The 16,160-nt window shown below is 40.5% G+C and overlaps 2 protein-coding genes across 4 annotated transcripts; both read right to left on the minus strand.

Annotated features, from left to right (window-relative positions):
• Positions 1–2,801: 2,801 nt before the first annotated feature.
• entpd4 (ectonucleoside triphosphate diphosphohydrolase 4) lies at positions 2,802–9,823 on the minus strand. Of its 2 annotated transcripts, none has more exons than XM_056377196.1 (13): positions 9,666–9,823; positions 9,135–9,262; positions 8,838–9,035; positions 8,543–8,748; positions 8,197–8,347; positions 7,930–8,033; positions 7,464–7,523; positions 7,128–7,258; positions 6,330–6,496; positions 5,885–6,209; positions 5,057–5,142; positions 4,787–4,948; positions 2,802–4,032 (listed from the first exon to the last, which is right to left on the minus strand). In XM_056377196.1, exons 2-13 carry the CDS (start codon positions 9,140–9,142, stop codon positions 3,798–3,800), a joined length of 1,833 nt encoding a protein of 610 aa, XP_056233171.1. In that variant the 5' UTR covers positions 9,143–9,262; positions 9,666–9,823; the 3' UTR covers positions 2,802–3,797. The 2 variants fall into 2 exon arrangements, with proteins under 2 accessions (XP_056233171.1, XP_056233170.1); XM_056377195.1 differs by having other exon boundaries at positions 7,104–7,258.
• Positions 9,824–10,756: 933 nt separating this feature from the next.
• si:ch211-214j8.12 (uncharacterized protein LOC100000539 homolog) lies at positions 10,757–15,318 on the minus strand. 2 transcript variants are annotated; one of them, XM_056375374.1, is made up of 5 exons: positions 15,024–15,311; positions 14,365–14,680; positions 13,763–13,929; positions 12,022–13,280; positions 10,757–11,541 (listed from the first exon to the last, which is right to left on the minus strand). In XM_056375374.1, exons 2-5 carry the CDS (start codon positions 14,606–14,608, stop codon positions 11,148–11,150), a joined length of 2,064 nt encoding a protein of 687 aa, XP_056231349.1. In that variant the 5' UTR covers positions 14,609–14,680; positions 15,024–15,311; the 3' UTR covers positions 10,757–11,147. The 2 variants fall into 2 exon arrangements, with proteins under 2 accessions (XP_056231349.1, XP_056231351.1); XM_056375376.1 differs by having other exon boundaries at positions 11,419–11,541; positions 12,005–13,280; positions 15,024–15,318.
• Positions 15,319–16,160: the final 842 nt, after the last annotated feature.

Below are 16,160 nucleotides of genomic sequence, written 5' to 3' on the forward strand. Positions count from 1 at the left end.
ACTCAAATTTTACTTATTGGCTGCTTATCAAAAGCACTTATTATGCAGAATGGCCCCTTTCCACTCATATAAACTCTCTGCAACCACATTGGTCTTGTCTAAATGACAAGCGAGGGGGAAAAAAGTAGGCTGAAAGAATATATTTGAAATAAAGTGAGCTTACACAAAAAACTCACCAGGCCCTCTCATCTATAGCACCCTTAAATTTGAACATGCTGATCTATATATCCTGACTTCACGGCATGTGAACATATGAAATAGCTTATAGAGGGAATACAGAAGCCTCTTAGCAAAAGGGTGCACTACATCCATGCTTTAGTTTCAGCTCCTGAATAAGAAGTATGACATTGTTATCACGTGTTCAGACCTGTATATTCAATATTACTAACTTACAGGTTTAAATTAATTTCTTGTCTAATTAAATTTCAGAGACCCTGTTAGAGATCTGTCATCTTTATAAGAGTAAATGAATGTCTGCACATTTTCTCTTATTCTTAATAATTTATGTTTTGTTTTTTGGCTGTGTCATTCTGTCTCTTGTTGCATGCCAGAAGTTTAAATTTCACCTTGATGTCCAACTGGATGCCAGTTTGTGTTTAGGATATCATCTGATTCGACTGAAAATACTAAAGATTTAGTGGTTCTCCGTCAATCCACTCTCCTTTTTACACACAGGGAGAAATCCAATTTAGAAACTATATCTGGCAGTCAAAATACTGGATTTGTGAATCATGTTATTCTATTAAAGAAACTGTATTAATTATCTTTACAGCGACTGAGTTGAACTTGATCTATTAACTATCCTGTGTCGCTCACCATTGGCTGAAACATAAGCTCGACACACAAAGCACACTGCAGTGTCTTTGTGGGTGTGTCGGCGAAGCAGTGTGACACATCAGTGACTCAGCACTATAGGAGGCTGCTGACATCTTAAAGAGCCACTTGTTCAAGATGTGTTGTTAAATTTGGTTTACACATGTTCACGAAGGAAACTACAGTCAGAGCTGTAGCACTGACTGTGAAAACCTTGTACCCGTCAATGTTACCTACTGACTCCCTTTTTATTATAAAATTTGACACACAGGTATGACTGAGGTATAACTGTTAAAACTCTTGTTTTTTACCGTTAACTACAAGGGTTATAGTCTGCTATTTCAGTGAAATAGACATTGTATTCAGTTCAACTCATAGGTACAACAGAACAAGCAAAGATGTGAGTTGTTAACCAGACATGTTGTATGATATGGACTGTGGTAGTGTATATAATATAAATATTTTCCCATCCAAGTGCCAATCTTTAAATGCAACAATAAACTGACTGTGGAAGTTGCAGTGGTTGAAGGTGATAAATACCGTCCGGTGGAGACCACACGGGAGGGTCTACTGTGTCCCACATGCAGAGTGGATCAAGTATTAACACTCCACACTCACAGCACATCAGGTGCTGCACTGTGCTGTGTCTGCACTGTTTTGAATGGGTACCTGGAATAACGCATCGGTCACTAAACATATTGTCATGAATACACAAGTGAACAATTCTCTCAGCAGTAGGGGCAAAAGCTCAATACTGCGAGGAAGCTAGCTGAAGAAACTCACTCATTCAAATTCAGCAGTTTCATTCCACAGCTGATTGACGGGCCCTTTGTTTGCCGTGGCCAATTAAATGTTTCTGTGTTAGATTCCTCTGAGACGTCACAGTCCTGACGTTATGACAGTTTCTGTGCATCCCTTTTCGAGTTCTTGAATGGTGTTGACAAAAATGTAATCACACATTCCTGCTTGAATAGATAAGTAGGTTGGGTCTCCTTATCAGGCAACATATGCTCAATACACTAATGACTGTACAATTGTCCTTTTTCAAAAGGACATATAATTTTCTCACTCTGAATATGGCTGTACCAGTAGTGGAAGAACTAGAACGATCACTTCATGGTTGTATGCTTCTGCCACTCAGACAAGTTTCAGGTTACACACGGGGGCATAAAAAGATTTCAGCAACTGATGACCCTCACATGGGGTGCAGTTTAAATTATTAGTCTCATTTGTCCCATTTTTTTTGTCATTTAAATTTTATTAATTTTACTGTAACATATCAACTTTTATAAACACATTTAATACAAAAGTGAAATAATGAAGTTCAGTATCATTTGTAAAAGTTGTGAAGAAAACAAACAGCTACAAACCCCCCCCCACCATCCCAGCACCCCACAGTTCTTACAGATATGCACATATATATATATATATATTATATATATATATATATATATACCCATACACAAGCGCATACATTTATATTCTGTCCACCAGCGCCCTATACCCTCTCTAAGATGTTGCACCAGTAATGTAAGCCATGAAAGCCTGCCATGTCTGGCTTGTTTTGTTTGAAGTATTATTTACCCTGGCAATCATATTTTCAAAAGCACCACTCTGTCATGAGTCTAAGCCATTCTGTAAACTCTGGCCTGTGTGGACTCTCCCAGTTGCGTAGTATCCTGGCAGTTCATTTGTCCCATTTTCATTACCAGATCTGCGAGTGAAAACATGGACAGCAGTGGCCAAACCACTTCTCTCAGGACACCTCTGAACAGCTGTAATACCATTAAACCCACTACTGCATCTGTACTAAGCTTATGTGGTCATGTGGCTGCACACAGATTACTACCACTGATTGATGCCTTTTCAGTGAGAGAGAGGTCAGTGTTTATAGTTTTAGAATCACTAATTTCATATTTACTCTGAGAAAATACAGACACCATTTGTTTAGTCTGATCTCCTCTTTGTGAAATAAACAGCCAGACAAGTATACCATAAAACTTTTATTACTGAATTGCAATGTGACATTTATTTCGCATTTATCTGTGCAAACATCTTACTAGACCATTTCCATATAAATAATGGGATATGTGCACTCATTTACAATCCCCTCACAGCAGTGATATGACAGCTTCTGAAAATGAAGCCCAACATAAATATATGCAACGGTATCCAACGTAATAGTTAGATGACCCAACACAAGAATTTCAGCAGGGCTCTAAGAGAGACTGATACTCTACACAAAACAACAGATGTGTTTTGGAGAACTTCCCATCAGTGACAAGACATGTATTGCACTAGAGGCAGAACAATTTGGGAAATACACACATACGCGCACACACACGCACACACACACAAAATCAGTCCATCTGGGAAGTGCTGTGCAGTCTTATTCTCAGCTGCATTAGAAAGTGCTCCTTCCACTAATTATAAATCGTATTGCATTTGAGGTTTCTGTAGACACCAACTATAAAAACAAACAAGAAAATGTGATCATGCACATATAAAAGGCATAAAGGCAAATGCCCAAACATACTTACAAAATAAAAAATTGCCACTGTGGTATATTTGTCCACCTTTGTGAAATTCAAAGTATACATTACATATTTATTTGGGTATGGAAGATTACCTAGCCAGAAATGTACCGTTTTGTGTGTCTGTTTCAGATATGAATTGAAAGACACCTGGAGGCAGCTGCCATTTGAAATTGACTAAGGAGTGCGTGACAGGCAAGAAAATTAATTCTAAAAAAGACATTTCAATATTAAACAAAATAACTTACACACAAACATTGGCTCAGGTAAGTCTGAAGACTCACATAAGATCTTCCTAATTTGTCTAAATCTCAATTCCATCTCTCAACATAGCAGGGAGCAGCCCTGTTTTCAGGGCTTACTGAACAAGCAGATAGCTTCAGAAAGAAAATTGTGAGGATTGGCTTTGGAAAATCAGACATGCTGTCCAGACTTTACGCTCTACAAAGTTTAGAGGTTGATAGGGAGTGTGGGTGAGCCAAGGCCCTCTTCCAACCACGGTACAGAGGAGGGGGTGCAGTGCTGTGCCGCACGTCGGTGAATGCGGCGGAGTCGCAGTAAGTACAGCATAATAGACAACAACACAATGAAGAAACAAGCCAGGAATAAGTAGTGGTTGTTGACAAAGGAGAAGCTGTGCCGCCAGTGAGAATGCACTCCTTTCAAGCTTTCCTGCTGGATGTCCCTGAAAGAGGCCAAAGCAAACAAAACAAATAAACAAAAAACGCACACATATTAGACCAGCTTTGCACAAAGAGATAATGTGCAATGAAAAATTTAGTTCAGGGCCCTGTTCATTATATATTAAGACCTAAGTAAGGAAGGAAGTTTGATTTGATGGATGATAGATGATCTCATAAGAATCCCCCTTTTTTAAAGTTTAGTTTAAATTTCTGTTGACCTGCTGTTAATCTCAAACCTGCCAAACTGCAGTCTTTTTCTAAGTAAGCTGGATCAGAACCAGCTTCCTTTTTGAATGTCAACAATACATGTGAACATATTTCACATATGAATACATTTTTTAAAGAATAGTCCATTAATAAGTCAGCAAGATCATGAGACTGAAAGACACAGGTGGTTCTTGTGTAATAGCGTTGATGATTTTTCATTTATTGGAGGCTAGAGTTTATTTTCACAGTTATGATATGTTTGAGACCAGAGACGGTTTTAATTACGTTAGGTCCTGCCAAATGCAGTAAAAAGTCACCATCTCTGCAAGCATTAGTGCTATGCCTGTTTAGCAGCCAATCCTAAGTAGTGGTCATTGTTTCAACTCTCCACTCATGTTCAAAATGTGTTTTTATCAAGGATAGTTCTGAAGACTAAACAATCTCTTCTCCACCAACACTCAAGAACAGATTTAACTAAATGGGCTTTGAGGAGACACTTTTTGCTTGATAACATTTAGAGAAAACCTAACAGGTGAAAGAAAATCTTACCTCAAAGGCAGAAACCGTGTTCTGTAAAGTATAGCTCCAAGAGTCCACTGGACCTCCTTATCATAGACCAGTAGGGCAGTTTTCAGGTTTTTATAATTGGTTGGGAAAGAGAAGCCTGAGTGCAATACTTCATACATCCATGCTGATTTAAAACACTGGTACCTGCAGACATAAACATTATAACATTGTTAAACATTCTTGTCCAGGAAAACTCTTGGGAGTGTGACCAAGTGGTTTTAGAAGTAGTTTTAATAATCCTGTATGACTTACTTAAGTCTGTGAAGATCAGCATGTGAGGCATACAAGCCAGAGTCAAAGCGTTCCCTCAAAGTCTTCCACTGGGTGGCACAGTAACTCTGTGAATGTTAAACTACGTCAGGAAAGTTTCCAGTGATAAGACATCAGTAAATAGTACACAAACCTCTGTTGCTGCCAAATAATTATACTGTTAAAACTACAGTAGCATACCTCAAAGGCCAATCAGGAATCAATGTCACCAATTTAATATGTATTAACAGAATATACTTTTCTTTTACTTTTTAAATTTACTTCTCTGTAAGTAAACCAACATCCTTGCTAAACATAAAAAGCATGGTGTTACGAAATCCTTATTTCAAATGGTCAGGGAAACAGTTGAGAAAGAAAACACTGAATGTCTTGAACACAGCAAAATAAAAATAGCCAGTGTCTGTGTAATGACTAGCTATTTGACAAACAAATTTTATCTGCACTCAAAGACAATGGTGCTTTCAAAAGCAATATGATTGCATTTCTGGGGCGTCGAGTGGCATAGTGGGTTGAGCAGGCGCCCCATATGTAGAGGCTACAGTCCTCGTTGCAGCAGGCCCCGGTTCAAATCCTGCATCAGATGGCCCTTTACTGTATGTCATTCCCCCTCTCTCTGCCTCCCCATTTCCTGTCTCTATCTATTATCCTGTCCAATAAAGGCACAAAAAACCAAAAAAATATACTTAAAAAAAAAAAAGATTGCATTTCTGATAAGATAAAAAATATATCAAAAGATAGGATATAATAAGTTACTTATTGAGGGTATATAAACCATGTTTCATGAGAGTGATTTTTCTATGTGGCATTTACCTTAGCAGCCTGGGTATATTTCGAAGCATTATAATCCCCACCCATGCGCAGCACATCCTCCGTGCAGTAGTAGAACTCAGAGAAGCCGTAGAACTGACTGTTGCTGTATTCAATGGCTGGCTGGTAGATACCGCTGAGGGAGGTTTGGGTCTCATTTGTGCGGTTGAGGAAAGGTTGGAGAATCTGACGACACTGGTCAAAGTCTCCTGTGCCTCGCAGATAGAGCCTCTGTGAAAATGGACCAATCTCATCCTGCAGGTCTGTAGGTAGACAAGGGTCCAGGAGGGGAGACTCTGCCGACTCACCAATATGCTGATCTAAGAGCCTGAATAAATCAGTAACAGTGTAAGTTTAAATCCACACATAACTGTGTAGCTACTGACTTCTGGAAAACATTTGCAAAAAACATATAAATCAAGCGATTATATTTGGCTGTGGATCTCACTTGTTTCGAGTGGCAGTATTTCTGATGAGGTTTTCCTCATATCTTTGGCGTGCTGCATTTCCTCCAAAACCCAGGAAGGTGGACACATAAACACGATAAACATGCTCTGTGCGATGTGCGTCACACCCCAAGTTGAACTCTGCCAGTAAGTTCTTGGCAACTTCCTCCTAGGGAATAAACAAAAATCAGCCTGGGAAAGATGACACACTGTAATAAATTAATATTTCTACATGACAGCAGAGCTGGCATTCAAAACATGAACTGATTACTACAGCTGGTCACCTATGTTTGAGGCCACATTAACAGTAGAACTAAATATTTTCATGTCTAGTTTGATGTATTTCAACACATCAAAGAACAGAAGCTAAAAACTGCTTTACAAAGCAAGTGGGGAAAATTAAGCTGAACTTCATGGGGTGTAAAGGAACAACAATGGCAGCAAAAAGGACAAGCAGTGTATGCCAAACCTACTATATAAATAAATCAATGCAACACAAACAAAAATTCTTGACACTGACAACTTCCTTTGTATTTGATGGTCTCCACATAAATGACTTAATGTTTTCAGTCCTAAATCCTGCTATGGAGTCATGCAGCAGGCTTACAGTATGCCTTCAATAGTGATGAATGGAGAGCAGATCATCTCCACGGGACAAAAATGGTGCATACAGGTTTAACCAGGGAATGACAGAGGTTGGAAGGAGGGAGAAGAACAAAGGGTGAGTGACAAAAACCATAGACAGCACAAAAACAGAATTGGTTGTGGATAATAACCTGCTGTGGAGAAGCAAAGCTTACAGTTTTGGGCACTTCGTATGCGATCTGTGTAGAGACCCCGCCCATGTCCAGGACACCGGCTGTCCTTTTCCTCACCAGCGCCTCCTGCTGATCGCTGCCTGGAACATGTACCTCCACTACAGCTTCCCCATCTTGTATGATTGACAAGAGAAAGGTGAGACAGTCAGGCAGGGAAGGTTCAACACACGATTACTGTGCAGCTAAAGACTTGTTATCCCCACAAGTTTGTATTGGTTGACTTGTAGCACATTAGCAATTTCATTTGCATGAAAGCAAAACAAAAATTAACCTTTTAGAATAATATGCCAGTGAAATATTACCTGCTTGGGTCCTTACCATTGTGCACATGGTTAAACCTTCCCAGGACAAAGTTTATTCCAATCCAAGCATAAACTCCTAAAACCAGTGGAAACAATTTTCAGAATTATTACACAAACTTTTATCAGCATTTTCAATGCTGCACTGGTTTTAAAATGTACAGTATGTCTACAATACAGAAAGGAATCCAACACCCCCTTCTTGTGGCAATGCAAATTAATTTCCCTATTAAGTTGGGTGTCAGGTAACAGGTACAACTGGCAGGAAATCTGTCTGCACCCCACAAGTAATGAATCAAATCATCAATCATTATATATCATTAAATATGCTATAACATAAAATACTTTATATTCATAATTAAGTTTCATTACAGCTTCTTTAAGTCATAAAGCTGAATAATGTGGCAACTGCAATAGAATTGAATGCAGAATAGAAATGCAATTTTAGTTTATTCCAGTCTATTTTTATTATTCCTTTTATTTACCTTCCTGTTTTCCAGAAATCACTTCTACATGGGAATCAGAGAAGAGGAAGTTGAAGTGGACTGGGATGTCTGTGCGCAGATCTTCAAGAAGTGCTTCTTGTTGACTGAGATTAAACAAACAGCAAAACTTCATAATCAATAATGGTTTTCCCTTTTCCAATATAACTCACTCACTCACTCAGTGGTGTTTAATAAACACGAGATCTGAACATATCATGCAGTCTTATTTACATCTTGCACGGTTATTCTCTTCAGGCCCAACTGTACCTTTCAGGCAGGATTCTCATTCCAGCTGTGCAGAGGATATACAAGGGTGTTTCTTGGTGCTTATTTTTGGGAATGTGTTGGGCTGCAAAGCTGAGCAGTGGATATATATAATTACTGGCTTTCTCTGGCGTTTTAGCCAATTCAGAGATACCTACAAGGGAAAAACATAAACACCAAACATGTTGTTTTAGATTAGGCAAATAACAGACTAACTTACAATGGTTTGTCTCACATTATGTTTCATAATTTGAGCCTTTAAACAAACAGTGCTAATTGCTGAATATTTGCTACACTCTCATTTACATAACGTTTTGATTAGTGAGAAGCTAAGCACTGGGAAGCTTACCCGGTTTGATCTTCATGACCACTGGCTTGCGGTGTTGATCTCGCATTTGCCGGATGTCTAGAAGTTCATGGGGATTACCATTGTGCCGTGGCCAGCAGTACACGAATACCCTAGAGCCACTGCTGCCACAGTCTACCACTAGGCCATAGTTGAGGTTGGGGTTGCTTGTATCCGTTGCATCCACATCCGTCACCCTTGCCAAGTGCCTTTTGAACCACAAAGAATTGTTAACGTTGACGTAATACTGCTTGTGTTCATTATGACATTAACACTTACACAGTAGCTGTAAGATCACCTGTGGAAGTGATTCTCCTTTCTGATCCAGCTGGCGTGTCCCTTTCCAGTGACAAGCAGCAAGTAAAGTAGTCCTACGAGGCAGAGCACCAGGCCGATGAAGAGCAGCTGTCTGAGGGAAGGTGTCAGGAGCCGAGGAAGAACCTGGGATGACAGGCTGAAATGCCACGAGGCTGGGAAAAGGCACGAAAAGCTGATCCTGTCAGCAGGTAAAAGAAAGAAGAACCTCAGCAAAGAATTCCTCAAACAAAAAGGTGTGTGACTCAAACTACATTACCACAAATGACACCAAACCGACCTTCCCATGGTGCTGATTGTCTTCAACTTGAGGGTTTACTTAACGTAAATCCTTAATCGGTCGGCTGAAGAAGGCTGGTTTGGCTTATTCCACGGTTTCATCCCGTTTCCCCTATTTATCACCATGACCTTTGGGGGGGGGGGGGGGGGGGGGGGAAGAGAGAGAGAAATAAAACCGGAAATAAAACCTTAATCGGTTAACGTGTACAAGGCAAGTTATTACTCCATGTGAAAGGCCTTGGGTTAGACCAAGTGCTCTGACAAGTAGACGGCAATGTTCCCACTTCGTTATTGGTGCTGTAATGGGTAGTTTTATGTATTTACACGGTAAAGAGAAATAAAACACATTGGAAGAGCTGCTACTGTTAAAAATAACGCAGGTAACATTAGCGTTAGCTGTGGACAGTGACTATCGTCAAGTGTCTGGCTGCAGGAGCGAGCTAAAAGACCTGAATTTACATATTTTTACGTATCGTCACTGTCAACACAGTACGGTTATATGTTCCTGGCCTTTAACTGATTTAATACTTACTAACAAAAAAGTGAAAGTCCCCCCTTTTCTCGGATAATGGACATTTCTGAGTAGCCAGATGCTAACCGCTGGCTAACGTTAAGCGAGTATGTGTGGCACGTCTCCGGCGAGTGACGTGGTTGTTCCGTCTGCGGTGTGTTTGATTTTTATCTCCGCGTTGTCCGGATAACAAGCAACAAAATGGGTAAACCTAAACCGCCCAACACTCTTCTCCTTCTTTTCCATTTAACGGCGGCTTGCAACCAGGATTAAGGCGCACTACTGCCGTCTAATTGCTGGAATGTGGACCAGGCAAAAATAAGTCCTGGATTTCTTGCGAGTAACTAAATAAACAAAACAAATCCTCAGAATTTGTTCTTTCAGTCTTCTCGTGGTCCCTTTTAGTGTTTCTGTTTCTATTACATGATATTAATATCTCTTTCTTCTGTGGTTCTCAACTTGTTAAACTATATATCAAATTATCATGCATATTCTCTCATAATATATCTCAATTACTTGTATGCTGTTTTTTATATTATAGTATGCTATAAGGTATAGTAATGTAGCTATATAGATAGATAGATAGATAGATAGATAGATACTTTATTTCTCCCCTAAGGGAAATTCATGTGTCCATTAGCATAATAATAATAACAATAATAATAATAATAATAATAATAGTTGATAATAAATAAACAATAATAATTAGATTAGTCCACTTTCTTTGGCTGAGTTGTTGTGTAGTTGTAGTGTTGTAGTCCTCCTTCACCTGCACATTGTGTACATTGTGTAGCACAGTGGGTATTTTAGAAGTGTGCCAACCCTTCGTCATATTTATCTCTTACATTCAGAATTATTATACTTGCTTTGCAAAACTAAAGCAATGTGCTTTGTCAATAGTGTACAATATTAATCATGCCAATAAAGTAGATATGAATTCAGACACTTGCCTATTAGATGCAGTAATATTCAGGCTGGTACACCCCAACCTCAATCTTATTATGATTTCCTCCTTTCTACTGGTCCCTTCTTTACAGAGGAACAACAGCACTCAAGGAAATAAAGATTTCTCACTTCTTTATTGATAGTGTACTGATAGGAGATACACACCATGGGGTTTCACATGCATACGTTGCATGTTGTCTGTTTAATGTACCATTACCTTAGAAGAACATGACAGTCAAAAGATTAAAAAAAAAAGATGATACAAAACTATTGCAATTCATCCCAGGCACTATAGGAATAAGTCCAACGTGTTTTGATATGATACAAGAATTAAAGGCATAGTGCAATTTGTCAGCACAAAAACAGTCTGAAAAATCAATCTGTGTCTGTGTTAGAAAAAAATAACAAATGTTATAGAATTATAGTCATGCAAGCTTAGATACTACTGCAATTGACACTGTATAAAGTGTGCACTGTGTTTTTACTTGAATACTTTGATGCATTGTTCATCCTCCTCCAGCGGTGTTACTCCTGTATTGGAAGCTGGCCATCTCTTCACTACACCCAGACAACTTTAACTTCTCTGAATGTCTTACAGTTCAACCACTCAGAATACCTGATTTGCCAGCAGTGACTCAAATCAACAAACTTGAGTCTCCTGCTCCTAAGCATTATGTTTTTCACTGTTGTCATCTCCACATCTGTCCGCTGCAGGTCAATGTGCTGTACTTGTTCAAGTGGCATGGGAGGTAAATCTGTGGAACCCGCAGAGAGATACCTGTGCTGGATCCCTACACGCAGTACATCCTGTAAAACGCAGTTCAGAGGGCACGGCAGGGAGACCAGTGAGAGCTTCTCCAGCAATAGAGAACCAGTCAACAGACACTTGAGCTCCTTCCTCAGGGACATCCACAACATGAAAGGCATCATTTGGCTGTGATCGTCAGAGAAACTACAGGCATATGGGGGAAACAAAGAAGACAAAGAGGATTATTTTGATAGGTAGTCAAACTGATTTTAATCTGCTGTTTTTATCAAATTATTACTGTTTATTGTTATTGAGTCCAGAGTTGAATACACAAAACATTTGAGGCACACTACAAATTATTTCATTAAAATTTTGTAATTCTATTTCCTAAAACATAGATGGCAAATCAGCCTGTTAGATAAAACTAAAATACATTATGCTTGATTCCAGATTGCCTCAGTTTTAATTTTACCATTATAACTGAGATTTGTATTAGGTCCATGAGAAACATCATCAGTTCCCTCACAAGGCACATCACAGCTGTGTCACATGCCTACATGTGCATTCTGTATCAGGAACAAACAGTAAATCCACGGACTCAGTAGGTCAACTTTTGATGTGAAATCTCAAACAAGGGTCAATAGTTCCTAGTGTACTACCAGTGTACCTCATCAGTAGCCTTACTGGAGTGTGAGAGAGCGGAGATTAGGCAGCCGTGGAAGATCCTGATTATCCTGCACATCCACCTGGTCTTCTTCTTCTTCCTCTTGTATGGTGGGATGCTCAGCAGCGATGAGCAGATCTCTGAGTCTGGGACAGGCTTTGATGACCTCCAGTAGAGGGGTGTGAGGGCTGGTTTTCACACCCTCAAGGGTGAGAGAAACTAGGGATGAGCCTGTAACTTGCAAGGCAGGAAGGAGATCTACCAGTGGGCCTAGGAAATGTACTGAAAGGCTCTGTAGCTGGCCTGACCAGGTCTGGAGGCCCGCAGCCAACATGGACCCCTGGCGTCTTCCTCTAGTATCTTCATCATCATCATCAACTTTCACAGATATGGAGTAGATGTCTGGACATAAACGGCCTACACTGTCCAGGAAGTCACAGGTTAAGCCATTGACGTCCTTTAGACGCAGGATCAGGTGTCCATCACTTGACTGTGACAAAACTCCCCCTCCCCTTTTTTTCTCTGCTTGGTTCAGAGACACACTGAGCCCTTCATCTCTACTTGAATCTTCCTCACTCTCACCATCATACCCTTCCCACAATATCCTCTCCTCCTCCTCCCCCTCCTCCTCCTCCTCCTCTTCATCCTCATGTTCCTCATCCACTGCTGCTGCTCCTTCTCTCTTCCTCCTATCCATGCTCTGCCTGTGTCTCCACTCCCTCCACACCTGATTCAACCTTGGTATTCCTTCTCTCTCAGTGAACTCGTCTGTCTGGCTAAACTTTCTGTGCTCAATGAGACAGCAGGCCTGCGTAAGGCCCTCCATGGCCACTCTCTCCAGGTCAGGCAGGGAGAGGAGTAGGTAGGCTGCTGCCGCCACACGGTCTCCCTCTTGTTCCCCAAACCCAATATCCAGAGCTAGTAGACTGCGGAGGGGGAGAGGAGACAGGGGAGCAGAAAAGGAGGAGGAGGGGTCAGAGGAGAAAGAGGAAATAGGAGACTGAGATGTAGAGGTGCAGCAAAAAGAAGAGCTAGCAGAGGATGAACAGAAATCCCCACCTCCAAGAGGAAGTAGTGCAGCAGGGGAAAGGAAATGACAGCGGGATACATCTAAATGGCGCAGGAAACAGCAGCGTTGGGCAATCGTCCTGATCACACATCCGTCACAATGCATACCAGCCAGTGAGAGCGAGCGGAGGGCAGGTAGACAGCAGATAGTTTGAGATAGGACTTTTGAAGGCAGCTGCTGGGCTCCAGATAGATCCAGACTCCACAGACCCTGAGACAAAAAGGAAGTAATATAAAGGCATGCCAGACACAAGACATCAGACTATTTCTCTTACCGTCATCAAATCTATAAATAGTGTCAACTACTTGTATACTTTCCAATGTAGTAGTTTGGGAGCTATGGTTTTTTTTTTCTGTATAGCCTACTATAACAAGAAATTATATTTTAGAAAAACAAAAAGCTTTTAAGCTCTGAAAGTATATAGCCTAGATACACACACATAGTATGCTAAATGTTTAAAATAGGAAGGATGGATCTAAGATGTGGGTTATGCAAATGGAGCCCCACTCAACATCAGGAAAATAAAACACTGACAAGATTTCAATCACAAAGTCCACAAAAATAAGAGTCTGAAAATGTTTCTCGTTTTGAATAAGACACGCTGATCCAGTGTATGTGCAGCTGAACACAACACTGGTTTTGAAATGCAAACACTAGAGGAAAGAGGCAAGGACACAGTATTTCTATCTGACCTGGCAACGTGCAGCAATATGGCCACAGAGGGCGGATGTGACCAGACCAGGACACCTGTCCAGAGACAGGCCACGGAGCTGGGGGACCAGCAGGAGGTGGAGGGCCGCCCGGGACAATTGCTTTCTGGTGCACAGCATCCCAGTGAGCTCCTCGACCAGCCTACCTGCTACAGGGAGGGTAAAAAAAAAACAAAAGAGACAGGGGGAGTAGCAGGATTAGAAGTGATCAATCACTCTGTAAATCACTTACTCTGTAGACAGAGGGAAGCTGTAAAAGCCACATGAGGAAGTCTGAAGCCCTTCATAACCGTTTTCATAACTGACTCACTTTGCATGATAGTAAAAATGTCTAATTTCTCCTTATAGGGCATATTTTAGTTTTCATTTATATCTTCAGCATTTTGCTGATGCAGTGAATCAGTGTATGACAGTTGCAAAAGTTCACATAGTTAATGAACAAGTAATCTCTAAGAGAGGGACAAAATATGTGATCACTGACTCATGACACAGTCACTTAAACTATTTACAATCACACCCATGTGCTGCCGTCCCAAAGCGGAAGCAGGCAGGTCAATTTTTCCGTTAAGTACCCACAAACTCACGCAGTAAGCTGAAAGGCCCCATTATGTGCCTGAAGGAATACTGATCCAGGTAGTTGTCAGCATAGTCTTTCACCCACACTTCCTTCATGTTGTCAGCAAGGCTAAGCAGACACAGCCGTGTCAACGAAGGGATAGAGCCATCTTCATCTGTCTTCCTGCAGCTCCCCATCCACTTCTTCACCCTTGTCCACCTGGCCCGGGGCTTCGACTGACGACCTTCACCCAAGGCCCGGAACAGTGGCATAGCAGGACAGCGGTCGCTGGCTGCAGTGATGAGGAGGATGCTGGATGTGTGAGATGTGGAGGCTTCTCCCTGCTGCTCATGGGAAATTATGATATGATTAACAGGACAGATATATACTGCAATCATATAAACTATTATTTACTACTTGATTATTATTTATTTACCAATATTATTCATTTATTTTCACAGCTATATTACTTTATTGTTTTGTTTTTGTTACATTTAAGAAGAGAGGCCTACACAAGACTGCGAGACAAAAGAATGTGTAGTTACCCTGACTCAACTATAGGTTACTGTACACTGATTAGGCTACTGTTAATGCCAATATTTACTTAATTGATATACAGTATATTGACATGGAGAGGGAATTTCTTGTAATAACCTACGGAAGAATTTCTGTTGCATTGACACCTACCTGGCGGCTGTAATAGTGCTGGAACGCTTAAGATATCCAAAGAGAAAGTCGACAGGGCTATACAGTAAAAGAAAATTTCCGCAGCCTTTGCTAAAACTTTCGTGACACACAACAGCACTTCCTGACTTTAGGTTCTTGGGACAGTTCAGCCCTGAGTCTAGTCTCACAAGAACAACTTCCTCTCAGGCTGTGCACACTGCTGCGAATAACTCACGGAATAGCCTTGAAATCCAACCGAGGTCTGAATCCTAAATCAACCACATATAATCATTCTGTGCATATTGTCAATGTGAGTGGTGACGCGGCAGTGCACAGCCTGAGTGATAATGTCCTCCTGAAAGACCAAATTGAGGGCAATTAGGCGGTGGTCAAATGAAGCTATGTTCAAGGCCGATCAGCAGTTTCAAAGTTTCGGATTGTCTGACCGAATCACAGTCGTGCTGATATTCAGTACAACATCACTCCCTCTCGTGTGATATTGCTTTTATACAACAGTTCTACGAGCGCCATATTAGTTGAATAAACTAAAACGGATTGGGAATAGTTTGTTTATTTCATCATTTATTTTGCTACGCCAACACAAATAGTTCCGCTACTGGACTGGCACTGGACTGTTGCTTAGCAACACATAAACATTTTCCTGACCTGCACAGTGCACACTAGCTTGCTACTTTGTCTACATGTTACCTCAGGTGTGCGCCGAAGTATCCAGTTCTTCCCTTCATCCTCTTATGCCGAGCATACATCATTTAATTCAAATGTTATTTCTGGAAATATATTAATCTTTGCAAAGTTGGTTGCAATCTAAGATAGATAACGACCGTTAATGTAACGCTGATTAAGGGTTAATAGAACACCTGTGAAGCGGAGTGATATAGTTAAAAGTCCCAGTGCTGTTGTACTAATGTAATGCCTCTTTTCCAATCAAATTACGTCAGAACTAACTTATACCGTTGTATAAGTGTAAATAAAAGATAACATTCAAAAGTGAAAAATAAAATTTTCAGTGATTGCCCATAACTAAAAGGGTGCTTAATTAAATGTCAAATATATAGTCTACTTTTTCACTTACCTCCACCGGTATCAAATCATACTGATAGTTTTGGTTTCATTTGCTTCATATGGTTTAAATGAAAT

Source organism: Seriola aureovittata, chromosome 5 (assembly GCF_021018895.1).
Source record: "Seriola aureovittata isolate HTS-2021-v1 ecotype China chromosome 5, ASM2101889v1, whole genome shotgun sequence".
NCBI lineage: Eukaryota > Metazoa > Chordata > Actinopteri > Carangiformes > Carangidae > Seriola > Seriola aureovittata.